Here is a 24,411-nt window from a genome sequence, read left to right as displayed (position 1 = left end):
AAGTAGGGACCATGCAGGAGGCAGCCAATCAATGATTCTCTCTCATTGATGTTTCTATCCCTCTCTTCCTCTCCCCTTCCTCTCTGAAATCAATAAAATGTATTTTAAAAAATAAATAAAATCGAATTCACCCCACTAACAACATAAAGGATAGAATCCATAGATTTGTTTCACTAAATGGAGAAAAAAGAATTTTGCAACATGCAAGATCAATTTACGGAAAAAAGAAATTCTCAGCAAACTAAGCATAGAAGGAAAATTCCTTAACCTGATGTAAAGTAGCTATAAGAAAGTTATAACTAACATCATATTCAATGGTGAAGTATCAAACATTTTCTCCCAAAGTTAGGAACAATACAAAGATTTTCATTCTCACCATTTCTATTCAAGTATTGTACCAGAGGTCCAAGACAATGCAATAAAGCAAGATAAAGAAGTAAACAGTATAAGATTGGAAAGAAAGAAGTAACTAAAGTGTCTGTCAATCATAGATGGCATGCTTGGTATATAGAAAATTCAAAAGAATCTACAAGCTATTTGAATTAATAAATTTTTTTAAATAATTTTATTTGATTTTAGAGAAGAAGGGAGAGGGCGAGAGAGATAGAAACATCAATGATGAGAGAGAATCATTGATTGGCTGCCTCCTGCACACCCCCTACTGGGGATTGAGCCCACAACCGGAGCATATGCCCTCACCTGGAATCGAATGAAGACCTCCTGGTTCATAGGAGCAACGCCAGCTGTGCTGAATTAATAAATTTCAGAAAGCTCACTGGAAAGAAGTTCAAATATAAAAATCACTTGTTATTACATATTCAGAATTAAAGAAGATGAACTTTTAAAAGGCTTTATGATAGCATCAAAAAAATTTTAAACCTAGGAATAAATGTAATGAAAGATGTATAAGACTCCTACACTGAAAATTATAAAATATTGCTAAGAAAAATTGAAGAAGACAGATATATGGAATGATAACCCATGTTCATTGATTGGGAGACTCACATTTGTTCACTTGTTTTAACTTTATTGAGGTAACATTGGTTAAGAACATGATATAAATTTCAGATGTACAGCATTATAATTCATTATCTGTATACTCTATTGCAGTGGTTCTCAACCTTCTGGCCCTTTAAATACAGTTCCTCATGTTGTGACCCAACCATAAAATTATTTTCGTTGCTACTTCATAACTGTAATGTTGCTACTGTTATGAATTGTAATGTAAATATCTGATCTGAAGGATGGTCTTAGGTGACCCCTGTGAAAGGGTCGTTCGACCGACAAAGGGGTCGCGACCCACAGGTTGAGAACCGCTGCTCTACTGAGTGCTTACCACCAAAAGTCTAGTTTCCTTCCACCACTCCTCCCATCCCATCTGGTAGCCATCATTATGTTGTTTATATCCATGAGTTTGTTTTTGTTTTGAGTTTTTTTATTCCTTTTTTATTTTATACTAGATGCCCGGTGCATGAAATTCTTGCATGGGTAGGGTCCCTAGGCCTGGCCAGCGATCAGAGCCAATCGGGGCCTTCCAGCTGCCGGCCAGGGCCTTCCCCCTGGTGATCAGTGCGTGTCATAGCGAGCGATCTAACTCCTGGTCTCCCGGGTTGAACTCCCGAGGGGACAATTTGCATATTAGGCTTTTATATATATAGAGTCCACATATGAGTGAAATCATATGGTTTTTTGTCCTTTTCCATCCACTTATTTCACTTAGCATACTACCCTCAAGATTCATTGATGTTATCACAAATGGCAATATTATATATTACTCAGCCATAAAAAGATAATCAAACATTGCCTATATCCCAAATCTTCATATAATATATATATATATATATATATATATATATATATATATATAAAAAATTGATTTTTTACAGAGAGGAAGGGAGAGGAATAGAAAGTTAGAAACATCGATGAGAGAGAAACATCGATCAGCTGCCTCCTGCACACCCCCCACTGGGGATATGCCCGTAACCAAGGTACATGCCCTTGACCGGAATCGAACCTGGGACCCTTCAGTCTGCAGGCCGAGGCTCTTTCCACTGAGCCAAACCGGTGCTGGCCCGAATCTTCTTTATCCATTTATTCGTCAATGGACAAAATGTGTTTTTCCCACATATAGGCTATTGTAAATAATGCTACAGTGAACGTAGGAATGCATATATCTTTTCAAATTAATGTTTTCATATTCTTCGGATAAATACCCAGAAGAGGAATTGCTGGCCCATATGGTAGTTCTATTTTTAATTTTTAAAGGAACCTCCATACTGTTTCCCATAGTGGCTGCACTAATTTACATTCCCACCAACAGTGTACAAGGGTTCTCTTTTCTCCACCTCCTCGCCAATACTTGTTGTTTATCTTTTTTTTAAAATATATTTTTTATTGATTAAGATATTACATATGTGTCCTTATCTCCACGTTGCCCCCTATCACCTCCCCTCCCCCCCCCCCCGCTCATGCCCTCACCCCCCCCGTTGTCCGTGTCCATTGGTTAGGCCTATATGCTTGCATATACGTCCTTTGGTTGATCTTTCCCCCTTACCCCTCCCCTCCCCTACCTTCCCTCCAAGGCCCGACAGTCCAATCAATGCCTCTCCGTCTCTGGATCAGTCCTTGTTCATCAGTTTATGTTGTTCATTATATTCCACAAATGAGTGAGATCATGTGGTATTTATCCGCTCTCTAGTTCCATCCATGCTGTGGCAAATGGTAAGAGTTCCTTTTTCTTATTCCTCTTCTTAAAGAATACCTTTCAGCATTTCATATAATGCTGGTTTGGTGGTGATGAACTCCTTTAGCTTTTTCTTATCTGTGAAGCTCTTTATCTGACCTTCTATTCTGAATGATAGCTTTGCTGGATAAAGTAATCTTGGTTGCAGGTTCTTGCTATTCATCACTTTGAATATTTCTTGCCACTCTCTTCTGGCCTGCATGGTTTCCGTTGAGAAATCAGCTGACAGTCGTATGGGTACTCCCTTGTAGGTAACTGACTGTCTTTCTCTTGCTGCTTTTAAGATTCTCTCTTTGTCTTTTCTCCTTGGCATTTTAATTATGATGTGTCTTGGTGTGGTCCTCTTTGGGTTCCTTTTGTTTGGGGTTCTCTGCGGACTTGTAAGTCTATTTCTTTCACCAGGTAGGGGAAGTTTTCTGTCATTATTTCTTCAAATAGGTTTTCAATATCTTGCCCTCTCTCTTCTTCTGGTACCCCTATAATTCTGATGTTGGTACACTTGAAGTTGTCCCAGAGGCTCCTTACACTATCTTCATATTTTTTGATTCTTTTTTCTTTTTTATTTTTTGGTTGGGTATTTTTTGTTTCTTCATATTTCAAATCTTTGACTTGATTCTTGGGATCCTCTTGTCTGCTGTTGGATCTCTGTATATTATTCTTTATTTCAGTCAGTGTATGCTTAATTTCTAGTTGGTCTTTTTTCATATCCTCCAGGGTCTCACTAAATTTATCAGCGGTTTCCATAAAATTCTTGAAAAACCTTATAAACGTGGTTTTGAACTCTATATCCAGTCATTTGCTTTCCTCCATTTCTGTCATTTGTGATCTGTTTCTTTGTCTCTGCATTTTTTATGCCTCCCTGTGTTGATAGAGTGGCTTTGTGTGCTAGGTGTCCTGTAGAGCCCAGTGGCTCAGCCTCCCCAGTTACCTGAGGTGGACACTCTTGGTGCACCCCCTTGTGGGCTTTGTACACAGTCTTGTTGTAGTTATGCCTTGATTGTTGTAGGATCACTGGGAGGAATTGACCTCCAGGCCAATTGGCAGTGAGAATCAGCTGTGTCTGCAGTGGAAGAACTTCTGTGCTGAAGACACCCTTCTGGGGCAAGACTTGCTTCAGTGGGGCTTTGGTGCTCACTGAGTCTTCGCCCTGAGTGTGTCCCTTAAGGATCTGAGGAGTTGTAATCTGGATGGTCCCCCTTGACCACTGGGTACACTGGCTCTTGGATCTAAGGAGGTGCTAATTTAGCCTCTGCCTGAGGTTACCCAGCAGGAGCTACGAAGAGAACTTCAGATTCCCCTTCCTTTTTTGGAGTTTGGAGGTGCCCTGATGAGGCCCAGCTGTGAAGCAATGCAAGCTGCTGTGGGGCCTTGGGCCTTCTCTTGGAAGTTCTGGGTCTGTCTGGCCTAGCTGCAATTTGCAGGTTGCAAATTGGCCAGGGTATTCATATGCAAAAGCCTCTGCCTTTGCAGGTTGCAAAGGGCCAGGGCATTCATATGCAAAAGCCTCTGCCGAAACCTGGGTGGGGTGGGGTCTCAGGGAATCAAAGGGTGGAGCAAGCAGCTATGGCTGGTCCTCAGTCCTGCCCTAAAGGGCCGCGCGTCTCAGTGTCCCAGTAATTGCTGCAAGCACCTCTGAGGGAAAGCCGCCCTCAAGTTCTGAGTTCTGCCTGCTGCCAGACAGTCCAGTTTCTCCCCTGTATGAGTCCTGGGTCCCCAGAGACTTCCCGGAACCGGAGTTCAGAGCAATCGGGAGCTTGTGACTCCCTCCTGATTCAAAAAGACAGCTGCATCCTCAGGTACCAGCCCCTTCCCGCGCTCTAGCCTCCGTACCTTTGCACTTTACTTCCGCTGCTCCTCTGAGTCTCAGTGTGCTTTTCTCTTTTCTCCTAGTTGTAGAATTTACACTCAGCCAGCCTTTCTGTAGTTCTGGATGATGTCCGTTTTGTCGTTTCATTGTATTTTTGAAGTTGTTGTGGGAGGCAGCAATTTCGCGGTGTTTGCCTATGCCGCCATCTTAGTTTCTCCTTCTGTTTATCTTTTTTATAATAGTCATTCTAACACAGCCGTGGGCAAACTACGGCCCGTGGGCCAGATCCGGCCCGTTTGAAATGAATAAAACTATTGAAAAAAAAGACAGTACCCTTTTATGTAATGATGTTTACTTTGAATTTATATTAGTTCACACAAACACTCCATCCATGCTTTTGTTCCAGCCCTCCGGTCCAGTTTAAGAACCCATTGTGGCCCTCGAGTCAAAAAGTTTGCCCACCCCTGTTCTAACAGGTGTGCGGTGATATCTTGTAGTTTTTATTTACATTTCCTTAATAATTAGTGCTGTTGAACATTTTTTCATATGCCTGTTGGCCTTATATATATTTCCTTGGAAAAATGTCTATTCAGATCCTCTGCCCATGTTTAAATCAGATTGTTCATTTTATTTGTTGTTGTTGAGTTGTATGAGTTTTTATATTTTGGATATTAACTCCTTATCAGAAGTATCATTTACAAATATCTTCTCCAGTTCAGTTTGTTGACTTTTTGTTTTGTTTATGGTTTCCTTTGCTGTGCAGAAGTTTTTTAATTTGATGTTGTCCCATTTTTGCTTTTGTCTCCCTTGTCTTTGGAGGGAAGTCTGAATATTAAGAAATCCACTTTCCTTGGGTTGAGCTATAGATTCAATGCAATCTTGCAGGATTTCGAAGACATCATCCTCAAGAGTTGGCCAACTTACATTTCTAGATACGAAGATTGACTATAAAGTTACATTAATTAAGAGAATGTGTTGATATGAAGATAGAGAAATAGGCCAGTAGAACAGAATAGAAAGTCCAGAAGAAGACCCACACAGTTACTTGATTTAAGGTACAGGCATTACTGCAATTTAGTGAGGAAAGTGGTTCTTTTCAATACACAGTACTGAGGCAGTTCGTTATCTGTATGGAAAAAGAATGAATCTTTATCTTTACCTCACACCATATATAAAAATTCATTTGAGATAAATCATAGATCTTTATATGAAAAGTAAGATAATCAGTTGTGTAAAAGAAAGCATAGGAGAAATCTTCATATCCTTAAGGTTGGGAAAGATTTCTTAAACTGGACATAAAAAATACTAACTATGGGCCTAGCTGGTGTTTCTAAGTAGGAGCCTTGGCCCTTGCACTGAAGGGTCATTGGTTCGTTTCTCTGTCAAGGGTTGTAAGTTTGATCCCTGGCCCCGGCTGAGGTGCGTGCTGGAGGCAACCAGGCAATGTGTCTTTCTCACATTTTTGATTCTCTCTTCCCCTGCCTACTTCCCTTCCACTCTCTCTAAAAATTAATGGAAAAAATATCCTTGGGTGAGGATTAACACACACAAAAAATAATATGAAAGATAAAATTGATAAATTAGGCTTTATTAAAATAATTTCTGGCAATAAGAGACATAATTATTCACTATTCATAAAAAATGAATAGCCCTAGCTGATTTGGCTCAGTGGATAGAGCGTTGACTGGCAGACTGAAGGGTCCCAGGTTCAATTCCAGTCAATGGCACATGCCTGGGTTGTGGGCTTGATCCCCCCCAGTAGGGGGCATGCAAGAGGCAGTCAATCAATGATTCTCTCTCATCTTTGATGTTTCTATCTTTCTCTCCCTCTCCCTTCCTCTCTAAAATCAATAAAAATATATTTTTAAAGTGAATAAACATGCCTACACTGGGAGAATATGTTCATAATACATATATCTGACAAAAGATTCATGTCCAAAATATATAAAGAACCCTTACAAATCAATAAAAACACAACCCAATTACAAAGTGGAAAAAAAATTAGGCACTTTTACAGAAGATCTCCCAAGGTCCAATAAGCCTGTGAAGAGGTATTCCACACCAGTTCTCACTGGGATGTACAATTTAAAACTACAGTGACATGTCACTACACACTCCCCCAAGTGACTAAAATTTAAAAGACTGATACTGTCAAGGATAGTGAGGATGTGGAGCAAGAACTTTCACACATTACTGGGGGAAGTGTAAATTCATTCAACTATATAGAAAAACCATTTGGTAGTATCTATTAAAGTTAGACATGTGCTAAAGTTCACTTAGCAGTTACACTTCTACATATGCTATCCACGGTAAATGAATGTCTGTGTCTACCAAAAGACATAAGAATGTTCACATCAGTTTTCATAAACAACCTGAATGGTCATCGACTGGAGAAGGCATAAACAAATTGTAGCATAATCATACAGTAGACTATTGTATAGAAGAAAAAGAATGAAAGAATTTAACAGCAGGTATAAATCTCAAAAATGTTAGGTTGAATGAATGAAGCCAAACACCAAACACTATCTACTATGTGATTCCATATATAAAAATCCAATAATAGGAAACTAATTGAGGGTGATAGAAGTCTCAGAATAATGGTTCTCTTATGGAATGAGGGATAGAAAGTTGTGTTTGTTTTTTACTGAGAAGGGGAATGAAGGAGCCTTCTGGGGTGATGGAAATACTCTTTGTCTTTACCTAGATGGTAGATATACATTGTATACACATGTTACAATACATATAATAAATATGTCCCAAATTTCACCCATTGGGCAATTCCCTCTCCTCCCTCTGGGAAAAACAGATTTTTTTTCTTTGGAGAATATGAAACAGAAGATCTCTGGACTCAGGGGCACCAAGCACATATGAGGGAGGGATGCCAGACCAAAAATTGGGGGCTTAAATAAACCTATGCATGCCAACAGCTGGCTTACCCCACCCCAGGTTCTTTTCCTCACTTGGCTCCCTGAACTGAAAACTTTCTCATGTCTCATTAGCCAGAGTTGTGTCACATGATTGATCCTAATCCAATGAGCAGGCGAGGGAATGTGCAGAATGGAGGATTCCAAAAAAAAATCAGGACAACCTTGACGTTTCTCATCACCATCATCCTTATCATCCTCATCACAGATTTACCATATATGCTCATGCCATACAGACTTCACTGTATCACCTAATAGACCAAAATTACACAAATATTCCTGCATCCATTATTCTGGGCAGCTTCTCCAACTATCAGATCCTCGGTCAGCTCATGGAGCAGCCACTGCAGGGACCAAGGGCCTCCAGCCACCACCACGGTACCTGTCCGGCTCGCAGGAGATCCTTTCTGACTTGGCTAAGCCCGAGTAGCGCCGGGCCGCTGTAGCTTCCTCGGTGGGAGTTGGGCACTGCCTCCTTCACTACTCCCAGTGAGAATCTCCACGTCCGGGTGCTAGGAGGATGGTGTTCAGATGCTGCATAACTCCAAACAAATATAACAACAACAAAAGCATGAAATGGCTTCAATTTGAGCTAAAAATTGAAAACCATTTTCCTGTTCTTTAACTCTCTTTGCGTTTACCCGATGCCCCTTTGACTGAACGGTCTAGTTCAGTGATGGCAAACCTAGGACACGCGGGTCAGAGGTGACACGGGAACTCATTTTTTTTGGTTGATTTTTCTTCGTTAAATGGCATTTAAATATATAAAAGAAATATCAAAAATATAAGTCTTTGTTTTACTATGGTTGCAAATATCAAAAAATTTCTATATGCGACACGGCACCAGAGTTAAGTTAGGGTTTTTCAAAATGCTGGCATGCCGAGCTCAAAAGGTTCGCTATCACTGGTCTAGTTTCATTTTCTGCTCCAACGCCACGAAGCTGTGAATCCTCTTACTGTGTGCAGAGGGTGTGCCTGGTCTCTGAGAGTTCGCAACCTCCCACTCACCTGGAGCTCTCTGAACAGCCTTCCCCTTGAACAGACTCTCACCACAGTGCTATACACTGTTTGATGTAGGGATCAATTCCCATGGGAAAAGATTACAATATTAATTTGAAGTGAATGACTAACACTACCAAGCCAACTCCCTCATATTGCATAAAATAAAGTTTGTTTTAGCTCCCCTAAAAATCAGTGTTTCTTATTCTTGCAGGTCTCAGCAGCCCAACTTGTTCTGCATATGGTTGCATGTTTAATTAGTGATCCTTCTGTAAGTGTCTGCAATTAGCACCATGATGATTAATAAAATAACTCCTTTAAAGCTCCATTTAGCTAGCAGAACTGCACAATCAGGTATAATTAATTCATCATTAATAAATCATGGCTGATTAACTAATCTGTTTATTACCAACACATTACTGAACAGCTCCCACCTGAGCACAGCTAATTTTTCTATGCCGAACAGAACTGGAAGCAAACAAAAAACCCCAGCTCCTCCAAAACTGCACTAAGCAGCAAGTATATTGGTATGGTCAGGGAGATTTTGAGACGATGCACATTTAAAAGTTATTGAGCTGCATAGACAATTGTTGCTTGGGAGAAAACGCTGGCTAAATCTGGAGCCTGGACACCAGTGGTTCTCCAACTTAAGCACACACGAGAACCATCTGAATTTATTGAAAAACCAGATTTCTGATCCCTGTCTCCAGAGCTTCTGATTCAGTAAGTCTGGCAGGGGGGTCGGGGGGAGGGCTGAGAATTTGCTTTTCTAACAAGCCCCCACCTGGTGGTATGGAAGCTGCTTGTCCGGGAACCAAACTTAGAGAACCACAGTTCTACCCTGTCTTATACACGGGGAATGACACCCAAGTTCCTTCTATATGTTTTAATAGTTAAAAAACATCTTTCAGTATTATTTCTCTGGCCTTGTGTTTACATGCTACCTCTTCAACTGGATTGTTAAAGAATTACTTTCTTTCATTTCTCTCTCTGCCACCACAGAACCTAACAACTACTTTCTAGATGTAGAAACTACAGACAACACCCAGACATGCCTGTACCTCATCCTGAAATCGTTGTTCGTGCCCCAGTCTTTCTAAGCCTCGGCCTCAGAACTCCCCTGGCTGCCGGGGTTCAGTGTCTCTGCCACGCATAGGCCCTAATCACTGACCAGTGCGCGTGCTCATTATCTTTTCATGAAAGGATGGGCCTGCCCCCCCACCCCCCACTTAGAGTCCCTGGAGAGCGCTGTAAGCTCCTCTCCAATCTCCTTTGCAGCCTGTTCCCCGGCCCTCCACCTGCCAGCTTCTAGCGCGGTGTCTTATACACGGAGACAGCAGAGTACAGTTTACCAGTCATGTCAGATTGCTGACCAGCGGGTGTGCCCCACAGGCTGTGAATTCGGATCCCAAACGGGCACCTGACTTTCAGAACACATGGGAGTAACAGCAAGGGGGGTTCCCACCCTGAATGGAGCTTGGAAAGAAGTAGTCTACCCTCTGAAGGTTCAAAGTATTTTTTGAAAATCAGAGAAGAGAAAAACAAGGTCAACCTAAAGCTGTGGTTCTCAACCAGGTGGTCACTTTTGCCCTCTGCCCCCACCTCAGGAGTATTTGGCAATTTCTGACAACGTTAAAGGAATAGAATGGCTTGACTGTATTCTGATCAAAGTGGAAAGACAGGGCTGGTCAGCAGTGGAGGGTCTGGGAAAGGCTACTCAGAGAGATAAGAGGGCCCAGCCAGGTCAGACCTGGGAGAGAGGCTCAACTGTGCTGAGGCAGGTGGCATACGGTGGACTCATATCTCACACGAGTGCAGGCTAAAGTCATCGCGTCTTACAAAAATACTGTAAAAAATGTGTGAGACAACCAGGGAAGTAGAAATACTAACTGGACACTCAATAATATTAAGTCACTAGAGGCCCAATGCACAAAGATTCGTGCAAGAATGGGCCTTCCTTCCCCTGGCTGCCAGCACCGCCTTTGCTCCTGCCGGAGCCGCCTTTCTGCCTTCCCACACTGCCCAGAGGCCCAGAGCGGCTGGGGCGGGGCGGGACCTTGCGTCGTTGCCATGGCGACAACACAAGTGTCCCGCCCTGGCCGCTTGGCTGTTAATTTGTGTATGCAAATTAACCCACCATCTTTATTTGGTTAATTTGCATACTCCTGATTGGCTGGTGGGTGTCACAAAGATACGGTCAATTTGCATCTTTCTCTTTTATTAGTGTAGCTTGTTTCTCATTTTTCAACATTGTAGTAGTTTTCCATTGCTGCACAGCAATCGCCACCAACTCCATGGCTTAAAACCACACATTTCACATGTTTCTGTGGGTCAGGATACTAGGCCTGGCTTAGCTTCTGCAAGGCTGTAGTCAGGGGTCAGGGTGGGCTGGGGTCTCAGTCTTGTATGAACACTCAGCTGAGGAGGAAGAGCTGCTTCCACGCTCACTCGGGTGGTAGGTGGAATTCATTCCTTGCCATGGCAGGGCTGAGGGCCTCATCTTCATGCTGGCTATGCCTCGGGGCTGCCCTCAGCTCCCAGAGGCTACCTGTGATTGCTTCTAGAGTTTCCCAGCATGGGACCTCGCTTCGTCAGAGCCAGCAAGGGAGAAAGAGACACCAACGAGACCGGTGCTACCGTCTAATGTAACGTAGTCATGTCCACATAATCACATGTGCCCCATCATCTTTGTCGTACTTCATTGGTTACAAGCACTGGAGGAGGCAGGAATCAGGGGGTCACCCTAAGAGTCTGTCTTCCATAGATGTGTATTGGTATTGAGGTTACTATTTTTTAAAGAGCCCTTATATTTTACTGGTAGAGCTAAGTACTGAAATATTTGCAATGAAAAAACTTATGATGTCTGAGTGAGATTTGCTTTGGAATAATCCAGGGGGCCAGGGAAGTGGGTTGAGATATAAATAATTGGCCATGAGTTGAAAATTGTTGAATCTGGTAGATTCATGGGAGCTCATTATATGAGTCTCTCTACTTGGGTGTATGCTTGAAATTTTCATAATAAAATTAAAAAGATAGCATGCATATGAGTTATCTGTTGCTGCAAAATTAATTACCTCACAACTTAGTGACTTAAAACATCAAACATTTATTTTCTCGGTTCCTGTGGGTCAGGGATCTGACACAGCTTAGCTGGATGCCTCTGACATAGGGTCTCAGAAGGCTGCCATCCAGGTGTCAGCAGGACTGAGGGCATCTGAGGCCTGATGAGCTGGGGATCTGCTTCCAAGCTCATTCACGTGGCTGTTGGTCAGGTGCCTCAGATCTTTGCTCATGATGGGCAGCTGGCTTCCCACAGAGCAAGTGATGAGAGGAGGAAAGAGAAAAGAGACACACAGAAGTCGACCAGAACAGAAGATAGTCTTTTATAACCTAACCTCAGAAGGGATATCCCATTCCCAATATTCTATTGGTCACACAGACCAACCCTGGTGCAGTGTGGGAAGGAGCGGCACAAGGGTCTCAACAGCAGACGGCGGGGATCACTGAGAGCATTTTGAAGTCAGGCTACTGTGGTGTGTAAGGCAAAAATTAGGTGTTGTCAAAATTATCCTTGAAAGTCCTTTAAATAACCTATTAAACATAGTGGACAGTTATACCAGTTTTTCTCCAGTGCTGGAATGCATCACTGTTTTGTTTTGTTTTTTTTTAATATATTTTATTGATTTTTTACAGAGAGGAAGGGAGAAGGATAGAGAGTTAGAAACATCAATGAGAGAGAAACATCGATCAGCTGCCTCCTGCACACTCCCCACTGGGGATGTGCCCACAACCAAGGTACATGCCCTTGACCGGAATCAAACCCTGGACCCTTGAGTCCGCAGGCCGATGCTCTAGCCACTGAGCCAAACTGGTTAGGGCATCACTGTTTTCTTGAGTGCTAGATAAAAGTGTGGTCTTGAACTAGGGATCATGGTTGTTCCAAAAGTAAATGTTTCCTTCCCTTTTTTTTTCTTTTTAAAATATTTTTTGTTTTCCTTTTTTTGTTTCATAAATAAATATATTTTAACACTATAATCACATTTGGCCCTGCCTTGAGCGTATTAAGTTAAATTCAAGTAAATGAAGTTCAGTACGAGGGCATTCTAATGCGTTGTGAAAGTGGAAAGCTGATCATATCTTGATGGCATCTGCCCTTTAGGTCCATTTTGCTGACTCCTTGTTTTAGCTCCACAGTCACCAAGCAGCTTTCTGATTATGAAATGCACCAAACAGAAATGCCCATGGGGAGAAAATGCTCCGATCTAAACCATTCTCTGGTTACATTTCTCATCTAAAATTAAGAATTGGTATTCAATCAAGTTCTGCATAATGTAAAAGATTTTCAGGGGGAAAAAATAAAAATAAAAAAATAAATAAAAATTAAAAAAAAAAGATTTTCAGGGAAAATTATGGTGGAAAATGGGAGTAGAAGAGAAGTAAGACCTATTAATATTTATTTAATAAAATTCTTATATCAATAATATATTACTATGATACTGAACTTTTAAGGTACAGAAAAACAAATAATTTTTCCTCATATTAGCTAGAACAGTCATTTGGAGGTATATATATTTGTTTATATGTAAATATTGTGTATGTGTGTATTGTATATGTGGTTAGAACCACAAATTTATAACAAACAGGCCCATAAATACATATATTTGTTACCAAAAAAAAAAAGAATTGGTATTCTCCAAAAAAAAAAAAAAAAAGCCCTAGCCAGTTTGGCTCAGTGGATAGAGCATCGGCCCATGGACTGAAGTGTCCCAGGTTTGATTCAGGTCAAGGACATGTACCTTGGTTGCAGGCCCTGGACAGGGTGCTTGCAGGAGGCAACCAATCGATGTATCTCTCTCAGATAGATGTTTCTCTCTCTCTGTCTCACCCCCTATGTTCCACTCTCTCTAAAAATCAATGGGAAACTGTCCTCAGGTGAGGATTAACAGCAACAACAAAAAACAGTTGGTATTCTGGCTCTACATATCAGTCTAGATGCGCTAGGTTAATGTGAACCTGCATGTAATGTGGTACCTTTACATGACAGGCTTTTGAGCCTGCACCCCTGAATCCCCAGACTGTGATGAATTTACCCAAGTCATGCCGCCCAAGGGGGAGCCATCAGAGTGGTCTGTAAGCCTTCCCAAGGTGTGGCCGCTATATTTACTGCACACAGAGTATATGCATGAGCTCCCCACACTTCTCAGGTCCCTTGCTATCAGAGAGGGGTGTGTAACCAGTTTTGGTCGATAGGCTGTGAGTAGAATTGACACCTATCACTTCTGAGCCAAAACCCAGTGCACTTTTCATACACTCTTTCCCGCTGCTGCAGCAACCATGGAGGCCACTTGTCGACGTGCCAGAATGCACATCGGCCTGGGCCCCTGCAGGACCATAACGGACAGAACCCCTCCGGACCTGTGCTCATTAAGCAAATCCTATGAGTGCAAATAAAAGTTTGTTGTATTAAGCCATTGAGCTATTCCCTACATTAGTGTAACCCACTCTAACTCAGTATACCAAGGGATGCCCACGTTGCTGGGAGTGCCTTTTCAATCAGTGGTAACCTTACACTTGAGTGCTGGGATCCATCTCCAACAGCCTCTCTTCACTTACCCCTATGCGCACTCTTAGTAAGATTGGAGAGGCAAGAGGCAGGCAGAAGCAGAAGAGGCCAGGAGAAACCTAGCAGGACTAGAGATATTAAAGTGCTCCCAGCCTGCCCTGCTCATATGAGCACGGATGCTAATTCTAGAGGCTCTATGCTCCTGCTAACTAACGATGTCACTTCATTTCCTCTTTGTATCTGTTGGGGTGTGCCTGGGCTTTCCCCACTCCCGCCCAGCTTCCCCGGGGCCACTTCGGGAGCACGGTGGCCACCCAGTCAGTCTTCAGCAGGAGGATCGAGTAAACACTAAATATAACAGTTGCCCTGACTATTCTGACTCAGCTGTCCATTGCTAAATGGAAAAATTTTAAATCACTTATAAAACTAAATATAGGGTTTGAAAATATAGGGTGAAAAATCAACTCAGAGGCTTCAAATAGCAACTTTCATGCAAAAATAAATAAATAAATAAAAGAGAGCTTAGAGTCATTTCAAGGACTTGTTTCCCAAAAATAGCTAGTAAGAACTTGGTGTACAGCCCAGCTGGTGCGGCTCAGTGGTTGAGCATCAGCCTATGAACCAGGAGGTCATGGTTTGATTCCCAGTCAGGACACATGCCCAGATTGTGGGCTTGATCCCCAGTAGGGGATGTGCAGGAGGCAGCCATCAATGATTCTCTCTCATCATTGATGGTCCTATCTCTCTGTCTCCTTTCCTCTCTGAAATCAATAAAAATATAATTTAAAAAAAGAAGTTGGCATTCATTTAAGAGCTAAAATTCAGACCCTTTCAACTATGCATTTATATAAAATTATGCATACAAGCCAGTCCTAGGTTGGGCAGACCCTCCAGTGATTCTCTCCCTTGGTGTCAGAACCAACAGATGAGTTGTGGGGAGCTGTGCAGTGTGTGCTGGGTCATTGGTTACTCATTAAGCTAAAGTACTGAAGCTAGTAAATTATTTTCTTCATTGCAAATTAGGGGAAACACAAGATTACTTCTGTAATAAATTCACTCTCACATGCCTTAGCAAAACAAATAAAAATAGAAAGCATGGTGCTCTGGACCTGGTGACTCAGTTGGTTGAAGCATCATCCGGTACACCTGGGTCAGGGCATATACCTAGGTTGCTAGTTCAACCCCCAGTTGGAGGACATACATGAGGCAACCGATTGATGTCGCTCTCTCACATCAATATTTTTCTCTCTTTTTCTTTTCCTCTCTCTCTAAAATTAACAACAACATATCCTTGGGCACTGGCCAGTGTGACTTATTTGGGTGAGCATCATCCCATGAACCTTGAAGTCGCCGGTTCAGTTCCTGGTCAGGGCCCATGCCCGGGTTGTAGGCTCAATCCCCAGTGGCGGTGAGGGGGACGGGACTGTGCAGGAGGCATCCTATCGATGTTACCCCCTCTCACATTCATGTTTCTCTCTCTCTCTCTCCCTTCCTCTCTTTAAATTTTTTTTAAAAACCATATTTAAAAAGTGAAAATAAAAATATATCCTATGGTTAGGATTAACAAAAAAGAAAACATGGTAGCATTAAGGTGAAAAAAAAAGGACAGGAATTTCTAACTGATCAGCTAGCAGTTTTTGAGATGGCCGAGAACTGCCATCAGTGAGATCATCTTAAAGAAACACTCTTAATGACTTGAAAAAGTCCCCATCCCAAAGTCAATTATAGGCACTCAGTTTTACAGATTTAACTGAATTTAAAGTTATGTTAAAAACTCATTTTATTAAGGTAAGAGAAGAATCCATTTTAAGTTATCACTCTAAAGCTGTAAGATAAAGATATTACATTACTTTTAGTGTTTAATTTTACTACCACACTAAATACATATACATTTTTTTAAAATTTCTGGGGTTTCTAGTTATTTACTTATATGTTCTTATTTTTGGCTATTGAACATGTGTGTTCCAATGAAGGAAATACTTTTTTTATTACATACATTAAAACTATTCCCAATCTTATTCCCCACAGATGAACTGTTTTCACTATCTTCATGACTCATCCTGCCCACATAGATTAATATTCTCACAGACAGCATAATATTGCTAACATTTTATAATCTGTAATTTTCTTTCTTAGTATTATATCATGAAATATTTTTCTGTATTTCCACATAGTTATTGGATCTTTTTAATGGCTGCAAAATATTCTATCACAGTCACCTACATTTAAATGGTTTGACTTTAACCATTTGTTCCTCGTTCTGTGATCAGTAGTCACAATCAAAGGTGACAACATTATTCTTCATTATGAATTACTTATATTTCAGACACACTCACAGGTGGAGCCAAAACTCCATAGTTAATTGGTACCCGTTAACTCTCCATTAATATGTCTTCATTTTTCTATTTCTAACATATGGATCACATAGACTACCATGCAGGTTTGCTAACGGCCCCTGTGTCTTTCTTCATGGAAACAGTCATGGGGGAGAGCAGCATCAGCACAGCGCCTCTAGGCTGTCAGCGTGCCCTCTACAACCACCGCAGCACCTCCCCTGATGTCAACCCGGCCATCCGGACGCAGGGAGATCTCCAGTTCTCCTCCTCGGCAGGAACACTGAAAGGCTGGACAAAACAAAAGAAATCACAAATTAAGATAATTTCCACCCTTTTTAATGAACAGCATATAGTGAGACACCTCTTATTACAAGTTCTAGAATCCTCCTAGGTCAGTTTAAAGATAAATGCTTTAAAGATAAAATTCTTTAAAGATAAAATCTGTCCATGGTACTGCCCAGCCCAACCGGTTCTCCTAAGGAGTGAAGGGCCACAAATGCACTTTCATCCGCAAAACACACGGCTCCAGGTCTCCCCTTCCTGAGCTACTTCCTCGATCACCTCCTGTAATGCCCAGGCTCACCCCACCCACAGCCTCCTCCCTGGCTCTGTCTAGGAGTAAGCAAGGACATGTGAAAAGATAGATGCAGGAACTAGATGTCTCGGAAGATAAAGAGGGGTGGTCTTGGCCCTCCTGAGAAGGCCCCGTCTTTCCAGGCCTGAATAAGACAAAGGGAGCTCATTCATTCATTCATTCATTCATTGTGGTTACCAAGCAACCACACTGTCAGGCAGACAAGAGGCACATCTCAGCCTTCCTGGAGCTCAGTGCTTAGGGGAGTAACTAGTCTCACCTAAGAGCAGCCACCTGCTCTCCCCAAATCAGGCTCACAGAGGCCTAACCCTCCCACTAAGCAAGACCTCTAGGGTTGGACTCCTAATTTGATTATTAGGGCTACGTAGCCTCCATTGTCTGAGGCCTATGTTCTCTGCCCCTGAGAAAATATATATTAATCACCAGGGGACTTGGTTCAAAAGCAATTTGTATGATTCAACCCTGTGGCTAGTAATAGCAGTAAGGAGCCTTACTGATTATCCAATCTCCACTGTTCACATCATAGATAACTTCTCTGGGCCAAAGTTACACAGCTAGTTAATTTTCTTCAATAAACATTTATTGGGCACTCACTGGGCTAGAAGTGTGTCTATGTGTTGGGAGAGACGGGTAGAAGATGTTTGGGGTAGAGGATATTTAGAGTAGAGAGGTCAGGGTGAAGGAATTTAAAAACCTTTCATTTTCACGTGGGTGACACAAAACATATCTTCATGTGCATAGTACATTTGAGAAGGAATCCTAGTTTAAGATTAGGCTTTTTTATTTTTTAATTGAAAAAGAGCTGTCTTACCACGCATATCTTTCTTCCCCAGTTCTTGGGACCAGTAGCTGCTGAGAACAGTGTGTGCAGACCCTTAAAAGAAATGAGAAGTTATGATACCGCACAAGGGAAACAGGGGTGACTTTGTGGTAAATTTATACGCAATTGCAATCAACCAGTTAGTCGTTGTGTCGGCATGGCCACAGCAGAGTGTGGAATTACGAACGGAGATAGAAAGGAAGGCACAGAATGTGTGGATAAGCGCCTCCAAATGATGCATTCGCAATGCTGCACACTTTCTGAAGGCTGAATTAAACTGCGGGTTTTCATTCGTGTCCTGTCCACACGTTACTGTCAGCCTGTGGTAGGAAAATCAAGTCCTTCACTTAAATCTACACCCTTCAAGAGAGACCATCTGCTTGCTCCCAGGATGCACATGCAAGGAAAGGTGGGAACTCTGACAAAATCCAAAATTTCCATCAAGCACACATTCCCAGATTTTGGTGGCAAAAGAACTGTCTTTCGGTGAGGTATTTTTTTTTAGATGATTGTGCCCAAGGTTTAGATCAGAGAATGGGTAGTAAAATGAAGGAACAAGCTATAAAGGACTAACTGTCAGAAAAGTCTGTGGGGCAGAAAAGGCTGGGGTGGGAAGGGCCCCTCCTTCAGGAAAACTTACTAAATGTTACGGGAGGTCCACACGGTGTGACCAACCATCCCAGTTTGCCTGAGGCTGTCCTGGTTTTAGCACCGAAGGCCCTGTATGCTGAAAAATCTCTCAGTTTTAAGCAAACTGAGATGGCTGGTCATCACTGCCCAAAGACCTTTCCACTGTAGAAAAGCATTGTTTTAGGGGAAAAACTTGCCCTCTGTGCCAATTAAAATCTTTGTAAAGCAGCTGGGTATGTGTACATCCACTCAGAACTTCTATTCCATGGGGAAAGGCTTGAGTTGGACTGTTTGGATGTCATTTGGGCATTTTCCTGACATCCAAAAAGTGCTTGCTTACTGAGCTTTGAATTTCACATCTTTTGTTCCTCAGAGAGTAACTCAGTCATCCCAGCCCCTGCCATCTGACCAGAACAGTCTGTCCAGCCTCCTTCTGCCCTGGCCACCACCCCATGTGCCAGCCTCCTCATGGCCCCCTTTTGCTGCTCAGCCCACTCTTCGCACTGTGATAAGTACTTGACTGGCCTTCGGTTTGCATAACCCTATGGAATATTATCTGTATTTTACAGAGGAGGGAATGGAAACGTTTAAAAGTGAAGCCCTGGCAGGTGTGGCTCAGTTGGTTGGGCATCGTCTCATGCACGGAAAGGTTGCTGGTTCAATTCCCGGTCAGAGCACATGCCCGGGTTGCAGGCTCAATTGCCCGGTGGGGTGTGCAGGAGGCAGCTGATCAATGTTTCACGATCACATTGATGTTTCTCTCCCTCTCTTTCCCTCTCCCTTCCACCCTCTCTAAAAGTCAATCAAAAATCTTTCTGAAAAAATAAGTTAAGCCATTTGCCCAAGGTCAACAGCTAGAAAGCTAGGATGCAAACCAAGGCTGTCTGTCTGACACTAAGGTTTAACCCTGCTATACTGCTTCTTTATTTGGGGGGGGGGTGAGGGGTAAGGATATTTTTCCCATTGATTTTTTAGAGAGTGGAAAAGAGGGAGGGGGAGGGGGGAACATCAATATGAGAGAGACACATCAATTGGTTGCCTCCTGCACCTTCCCCAACCAGAGCCAGGGATCGAACCTGCAACCCAGGTACTTGCCCTTGACTGGGAATGAAACCCAAGACCGTTAGGTGCGCAGGCTGACATTCTAACCATTGAGCACACTGACCAGAGCTGTACTGCTTCCTTAATTCTGTTTTTACGTGAAGGGATGGGGGAGGGGAGATAGGAAAACAAAGGCAGCTCAAAACCCAAGCAATCTGAAAGGTCACATGAAGGACACTTAAACAGCTATTTCTTATCCACCCCCTCCATTGTTTAACGCCCCCAGGACCCATGTCAAAAAGTACCTGTTACCGGGTCTTCTGCCACGCCAACCCAGGGTGCGAAATATCTGGAGTAAAAGTCGAATGCCTGGGTCTGCCCACTGGGCTTTCCTTTAAGAGTGAGAATGAGTCCTCTCACCTTCCCTGTGTTCTCTACTTGCAGCAGATCCTGTGTGTTCACTTTCAGGTTCTCCAGAAATGACCTTGTTCATAAATGGGATGGGTTAGGACAAACCCCATTCCACAGACACCCCACCACCACCACCACTTCATGGACTCCATAAAGCAGGCCAGGGTGTGGCTGACCCACACGCATCAGCAGGGGCAGGAGGAGGAGCAAGTGGAATACCTTCCTACCCGAGAACAAAGCTCTCTGGCTGCAGAAATCACGGTTTTACTGGACAGAGCACAGCCAGACCAAGCCAGGGCTATAGATGGGGGTGCTTGGCCCTCTCCAAAGTGCTGACGAAGCCAAAAATCTCGTTCACCTGTCGTAAGTGTCACTGAGCCGGACAAGGAGCTTCCGGGTGTCTGGGGAGTAGCGGATGTCCTGGACCAGTGTGTCACCTATGGCAGTCTGTGAAGACAGACCAAAGACTTCTCAGGCATGTGCCCTGGGTCCAGTCCTTGATCCCTTGTGTGGGAAACGACCTTTCCTGAACATCTGCAGAGTGCCAGGCACACCCCTGGTCTCCAGTCCCCAAGTTTTAGTTAGGTTTCTGGGCTGAAGGTGTTGCCCAAGGAAAAGGTCAGTTTCCTGGTGATTAAAGAGGCCGTTAAAGGAACTGAGCTTATCTTCTTCTAGCCAAAGATAGACATTATTCACAAGTGTTAATATGTGCCTGAACACACAACTCCTCAAATGGGTATTTTCCCCACAGATCAGAAGAAAGACTTAGAGAGGCCCAGGGTCACACACACATAACCTTGTTCATTTCCAACTAGAGGCCCAATGCATGAAATTCATGCAAGAGTAGGCCTGCCTTCCCCCGGCTGCTGGCACTGGCTTCCCTCCAGCACCCGGGACCCAGGCTTCCCTCGCAGCCTGGCTTTTGTCCAGAAGGTTGTCCAGAAGGATGTTTGGTCTAATTAGCATATTATGCTTTTAATATGTATATATATATATAGACAGAATGGCGGTACAACCTAACAATTGGTCACTATGACGTGCACTGACCACCAGGGGGCGCATGTGGAACATGGCAGGCATCGACTGCAGTGAGATGGTGGAGCAGGTGAGCAGGGGCACCAGACCAAGGCCGGGTGCCAGTCGCTGTCATCGGGGCAAGCCTCTGTGTTTACTGAACATTCTTTGCTCCTGCGCACTGCAGCCCACCGGGCGTTCGCACCTGCTGCCAGCGCTGGGCCTGCTCACATCTGCTGCCAGCGCTGGGGCCACTGCTCGCACCTGTCACCAGCGCCCAGCGCCAGCCCCGATCACTTGGTGCCATCAGCGGGTGCAAGCAGCAGCTGCCAGCCCCGATCACCCCTGTGGGCTTCTCCATCTCCCCCTGCTCCTGAGGGGCGATTGAGGCAGCAGCCGCTGCTCGCACCCACTGACAGTGCCTGCCCAGCTCGCACCCACTGCTGGCGCTGGCCCCAGTCACTCTGTGCAGTCAGTGGATGTGATTGGGGCCAGTGCCATCAGCGCGTGGGAGCGGCTGCAGCGGGAGTGGGGCTGCTGGCAGAAAGGAGACCAGGGGCTGCGGCGGGAGGGGTGGAGACCCACCCCAGTGCCCACCACGGCCACGTGGCCCACAATTCCTTTCAAGGTGCATGAATTCGTGCACTGGGCCCCTAGTTACAGATAACATTGTTTTGCTTGTTTGTTGGCTTGGGGTGCTGAGGGAATAGATGAGGGGACAAAAGCCCCTTTAAGCACTACCAGTGGCTGTGGGCAGAGTAGGTGACAATGGCGGTGACAGAGTAGTTGTCTGGCAGTCATTAGGTGGCTTCAGGTTTTCTAACTCTCTTTAGGGACTGAGCTGCTCCAGGTCCCAAGGCCAAGACTCTCTCCTCCTGGAGTGATGCCTGGGATGTCTGCCTCTGTGACCACAGCTAACCAATGTCCCTCTCTCTAGAAACAAATCCCAGCAGCCAGATCCCACCTGCTCTCCGGGACCTTCCAGTCTCTCTGAAGGGTCATCCAGCCCTTCTCTGCATGGGTTCTATGGCAATAAGATTCCCAGCTAAGAAAGTTTAATTCTCAGCTGGGAATCTTATTGCCAGTTTCTAGGAACACAAAAGGACAACCCGTGATAAGATGAATAACCCTTTGTCATGCCCATTTTGCAAACGCTGACCCTGAGGCTTTGAGAGGTCAGGTTAAGTTCTTTCTGCCATGAACAAGGTAGAAGGAACTCTGAATATTTCCCATTTTCCTGCCATCGTGCTTCACGTAGCTCTCCTCACCCTGCCATGGAGGCTAATGCTGACAATGAAGAGTCAGGGGAAACTGGTCCATCTTCTCACCAAATAGATTCAGGACTACAGTTCAGACCTCAAACGCACTGTTCTGTTCATCCACGCTTAGATCGGAACGCTGATACCGGTAGCAGGCCTGTCTTGGGGATCAAATGGTACCGAATCGTTGTGTTCAAATACTAACAAGTGTTCAAATAACATGAGCACAGGCTTGATTCTTGTCACTAACCTTTATCAAGTCCTTTACTTCATGGCGGTCCTAGATGGGGAAAAAGACAAAACCGTTATAAAACAGGCATTCTGCCAGTTGTACACAGTTTATCAATTAGAAAGAGCTGACCTGGGGGTGGGCTGGGTAAAGAGGCAAGTCCAGGATGATACCATCCTCCGCTTTTCTGGCTTTTAGCTCCCCACTCAGCGTGACAAAGGTTAGAGTGCTATTCATATTTTCTGGCAAAAAAAAAAAAAAGAGTCTTATTTTGTCGATCATAAAACTGTTAGAAAAGGAATCATGAAATGGGAAAATAAACTTTGTTATATGCTTATAAGTCTGTTTCAGACACCGTTGTGTTGTCTCAGGTTCTCTAGCAGTGCTGCCCGGGTTTGGTTTGCTGGGGTCCACAGTGGGGTCCCTCACTGGATTCTAATTTGAGAACCAGGAACATGATTGATTAGACTTGGCATCATGCTGCAAGGCTTCAAATCCCAGCTCCTTGCTTCCTAGCTATACCCTTGAGCAAATTATTTAACCGGCTTAAACCTCAATTTCCACATCAACAAAGTGAGATAATAATTCAATCTATGTCAATTTTATTTTACCAATAAAATAGGGCAATAATTAAGCCTGCCTCATAGAAATATTCTGTTTTCTAATGCGATTTTAAAGTATTAACCTACAATTAGCATGGAATTATAAGCTCTACTAGTCAGTTTATAGATGACAAATAGAACATACAAGTTATGAACAACAATCTGATATGAACAAATCAAGTTTATTTTAAATAAACAAATCTAGACATAAAATTTTGATTTAAAGATTAGACTATAGATGCTGATATGATAGCCCTCCTTCTGTGTTTCTGATACAACTTGAGCCACTTATCTGACTTCAGTGTACATAACATTTTTGGTGAAAACAGAGATTTGGGACATAATCGTTTTTCACGCCCTCATATTTCTGTAAAACCACTTTGCAGTCCAACTTCTCCCTCTATTTAATCCTTTCTTTACTCCCCTGTCAATATTGAGCCCAAGAATATTGCCCGCAGTTCCTCCGGCATGAACACGTGTCCCCAAATCTGCACTGCACCCTGGCGGAACCTGCCCTGCAACCCCTTCCCTTACTATCCCCATCTACAGCAGTTCTCCAAAGAACCTCCTTTTCTAACTCCCCACTTCTTACAGTTACCCTGTCATATCACCCTGTTCACTTCTGTGTGTTGTCTAAACGTGTTCATAGCTGCCTCCTGCTGCGATTTAGGGCATCTCCAAGCATCTCTCTTCTGCCCTGTTCCCACAAAGCCCTCATCTTTACCTGCTGTATATGCAGCTTAGATGGAAAGTGGTAGGATGAAGGACTAGGTGCTGCACCCTATCCTCACAAGTGGTAGTTATAGTGTAAGTAGTTGGGTGCATGAATCTTTAAAATTCAGAGTAGCCCTAGCCAGTTTGGCTCAGTGGATAGAGTGTTGGCCTGTGGACTGAGGGGGTCACTGGTTCGATTCCGGTCTAGGGCACATGCCCAGGTTGCAGGCTCAATTCCCAGTAGGGGGTGTGCAGGAAGCAGCCAATCAATGATTCTCTCTCATCACTGATGTTTCTATCTCTCTTCTCTCCCTTCCTCTCTGAAAGCAATAAAAATATTTTATAAATTAATTAATTAGTTAGTTAATTAAAATTCAGAGTAAAGAAGCTCTTGTTTCAGTGTGGGGTGGACATATTGAGGGCAAAGTGTGCCTTTTGGGTCCCCGATATCATGTGTGTCACCTGTTCTTCCTGTAAACTCCCCTCCACAGAGACCGAAGACTCCAGATTTACAATAAATGGCATTCCAGGGAACAACGCTGTGGCTTTCCAATATGCCTGGCACATACTCAGAAAGGCCAAGGTTATTGAAGGTTGATGTTTTTTATTCTGGATAATGTTTTACATGAAATAAACTCTGCAATGTCCCATTCCAGTGTTCATCACAAAGAGCATGAGAATTTAAAAAAAAAATGCTATTTGCTAAGTGGTAGGTTCATTTTTT

At 43.5% G+C, this 24,411-nt stretch overlaps 2 protein-coding genes across 3 annotated transcripts in view; one reads left to right on the top strand and one right to left on the bottom strand.

Moving 5' to 3' along the window:
• Positions 1-24,411, top strand: part of HNRNPH3 (heterogeneous nuclear ribonucleoprotein H3) — a 77,469-nt gene that overhangs the window by 20,890 nt on the left and 32,168 nt on the right. The gene's annotated exons all lie outside the window — the stretch shown is intronic.
• Positions 15,777-24,411, bottom strand: part of PBLD (phenazine biosynthesis like protein domain containing) — a 30,629-nt gene continuing 21,994 nt past the window's right edge. For both annotated transcript variants that reach the window (XM_081105025.1, XM_081105024.1), the window contains exons 5-10: positions 22,504-22,613; positions 22,393-22,422; positions 20,228-20,316; positions 19,764-19,942; positions 17,779-17,841; positions 15,777-16,660 (exon numbers count right to left, since the gene is read on the bottom strand). In XM_081105025.1, coding sequence (XP_080961151.1) covers positions 16,548-16,660; positions 17,779-17,841; positions 19,764-19,942; positions 20,228-20,316; positions 22,393-22,422; positions 22,504-22,613 — 584 coding nt within the window. In that variant the 3' untranslated portion in view covers positions 15,777-16,547. The remainder of the gene's footprint in view (positions 16,661-17,778; positions 17,842-19,763; positions 19,943-20,227; positions 20,317-22,392; positions 22,423-22,503; positions 22,614-24,411) is intronic.

This window comes from Myotis nattereri, assembly GCF_964212035.1.
Source record: "Myotis nattereri genome assembly, chromosome: 13".
Lineage (NCBI taxonomy): Eukaryota > Metazoa > Chordata > Mammalia > Chiroptera > Vespertilionidae > Myotis > Myotis nattereri.
Note: the sequence above shows the minus strand (reverse complement) of the source record. Positions and strands in the feature narration are given on the sequence as shown.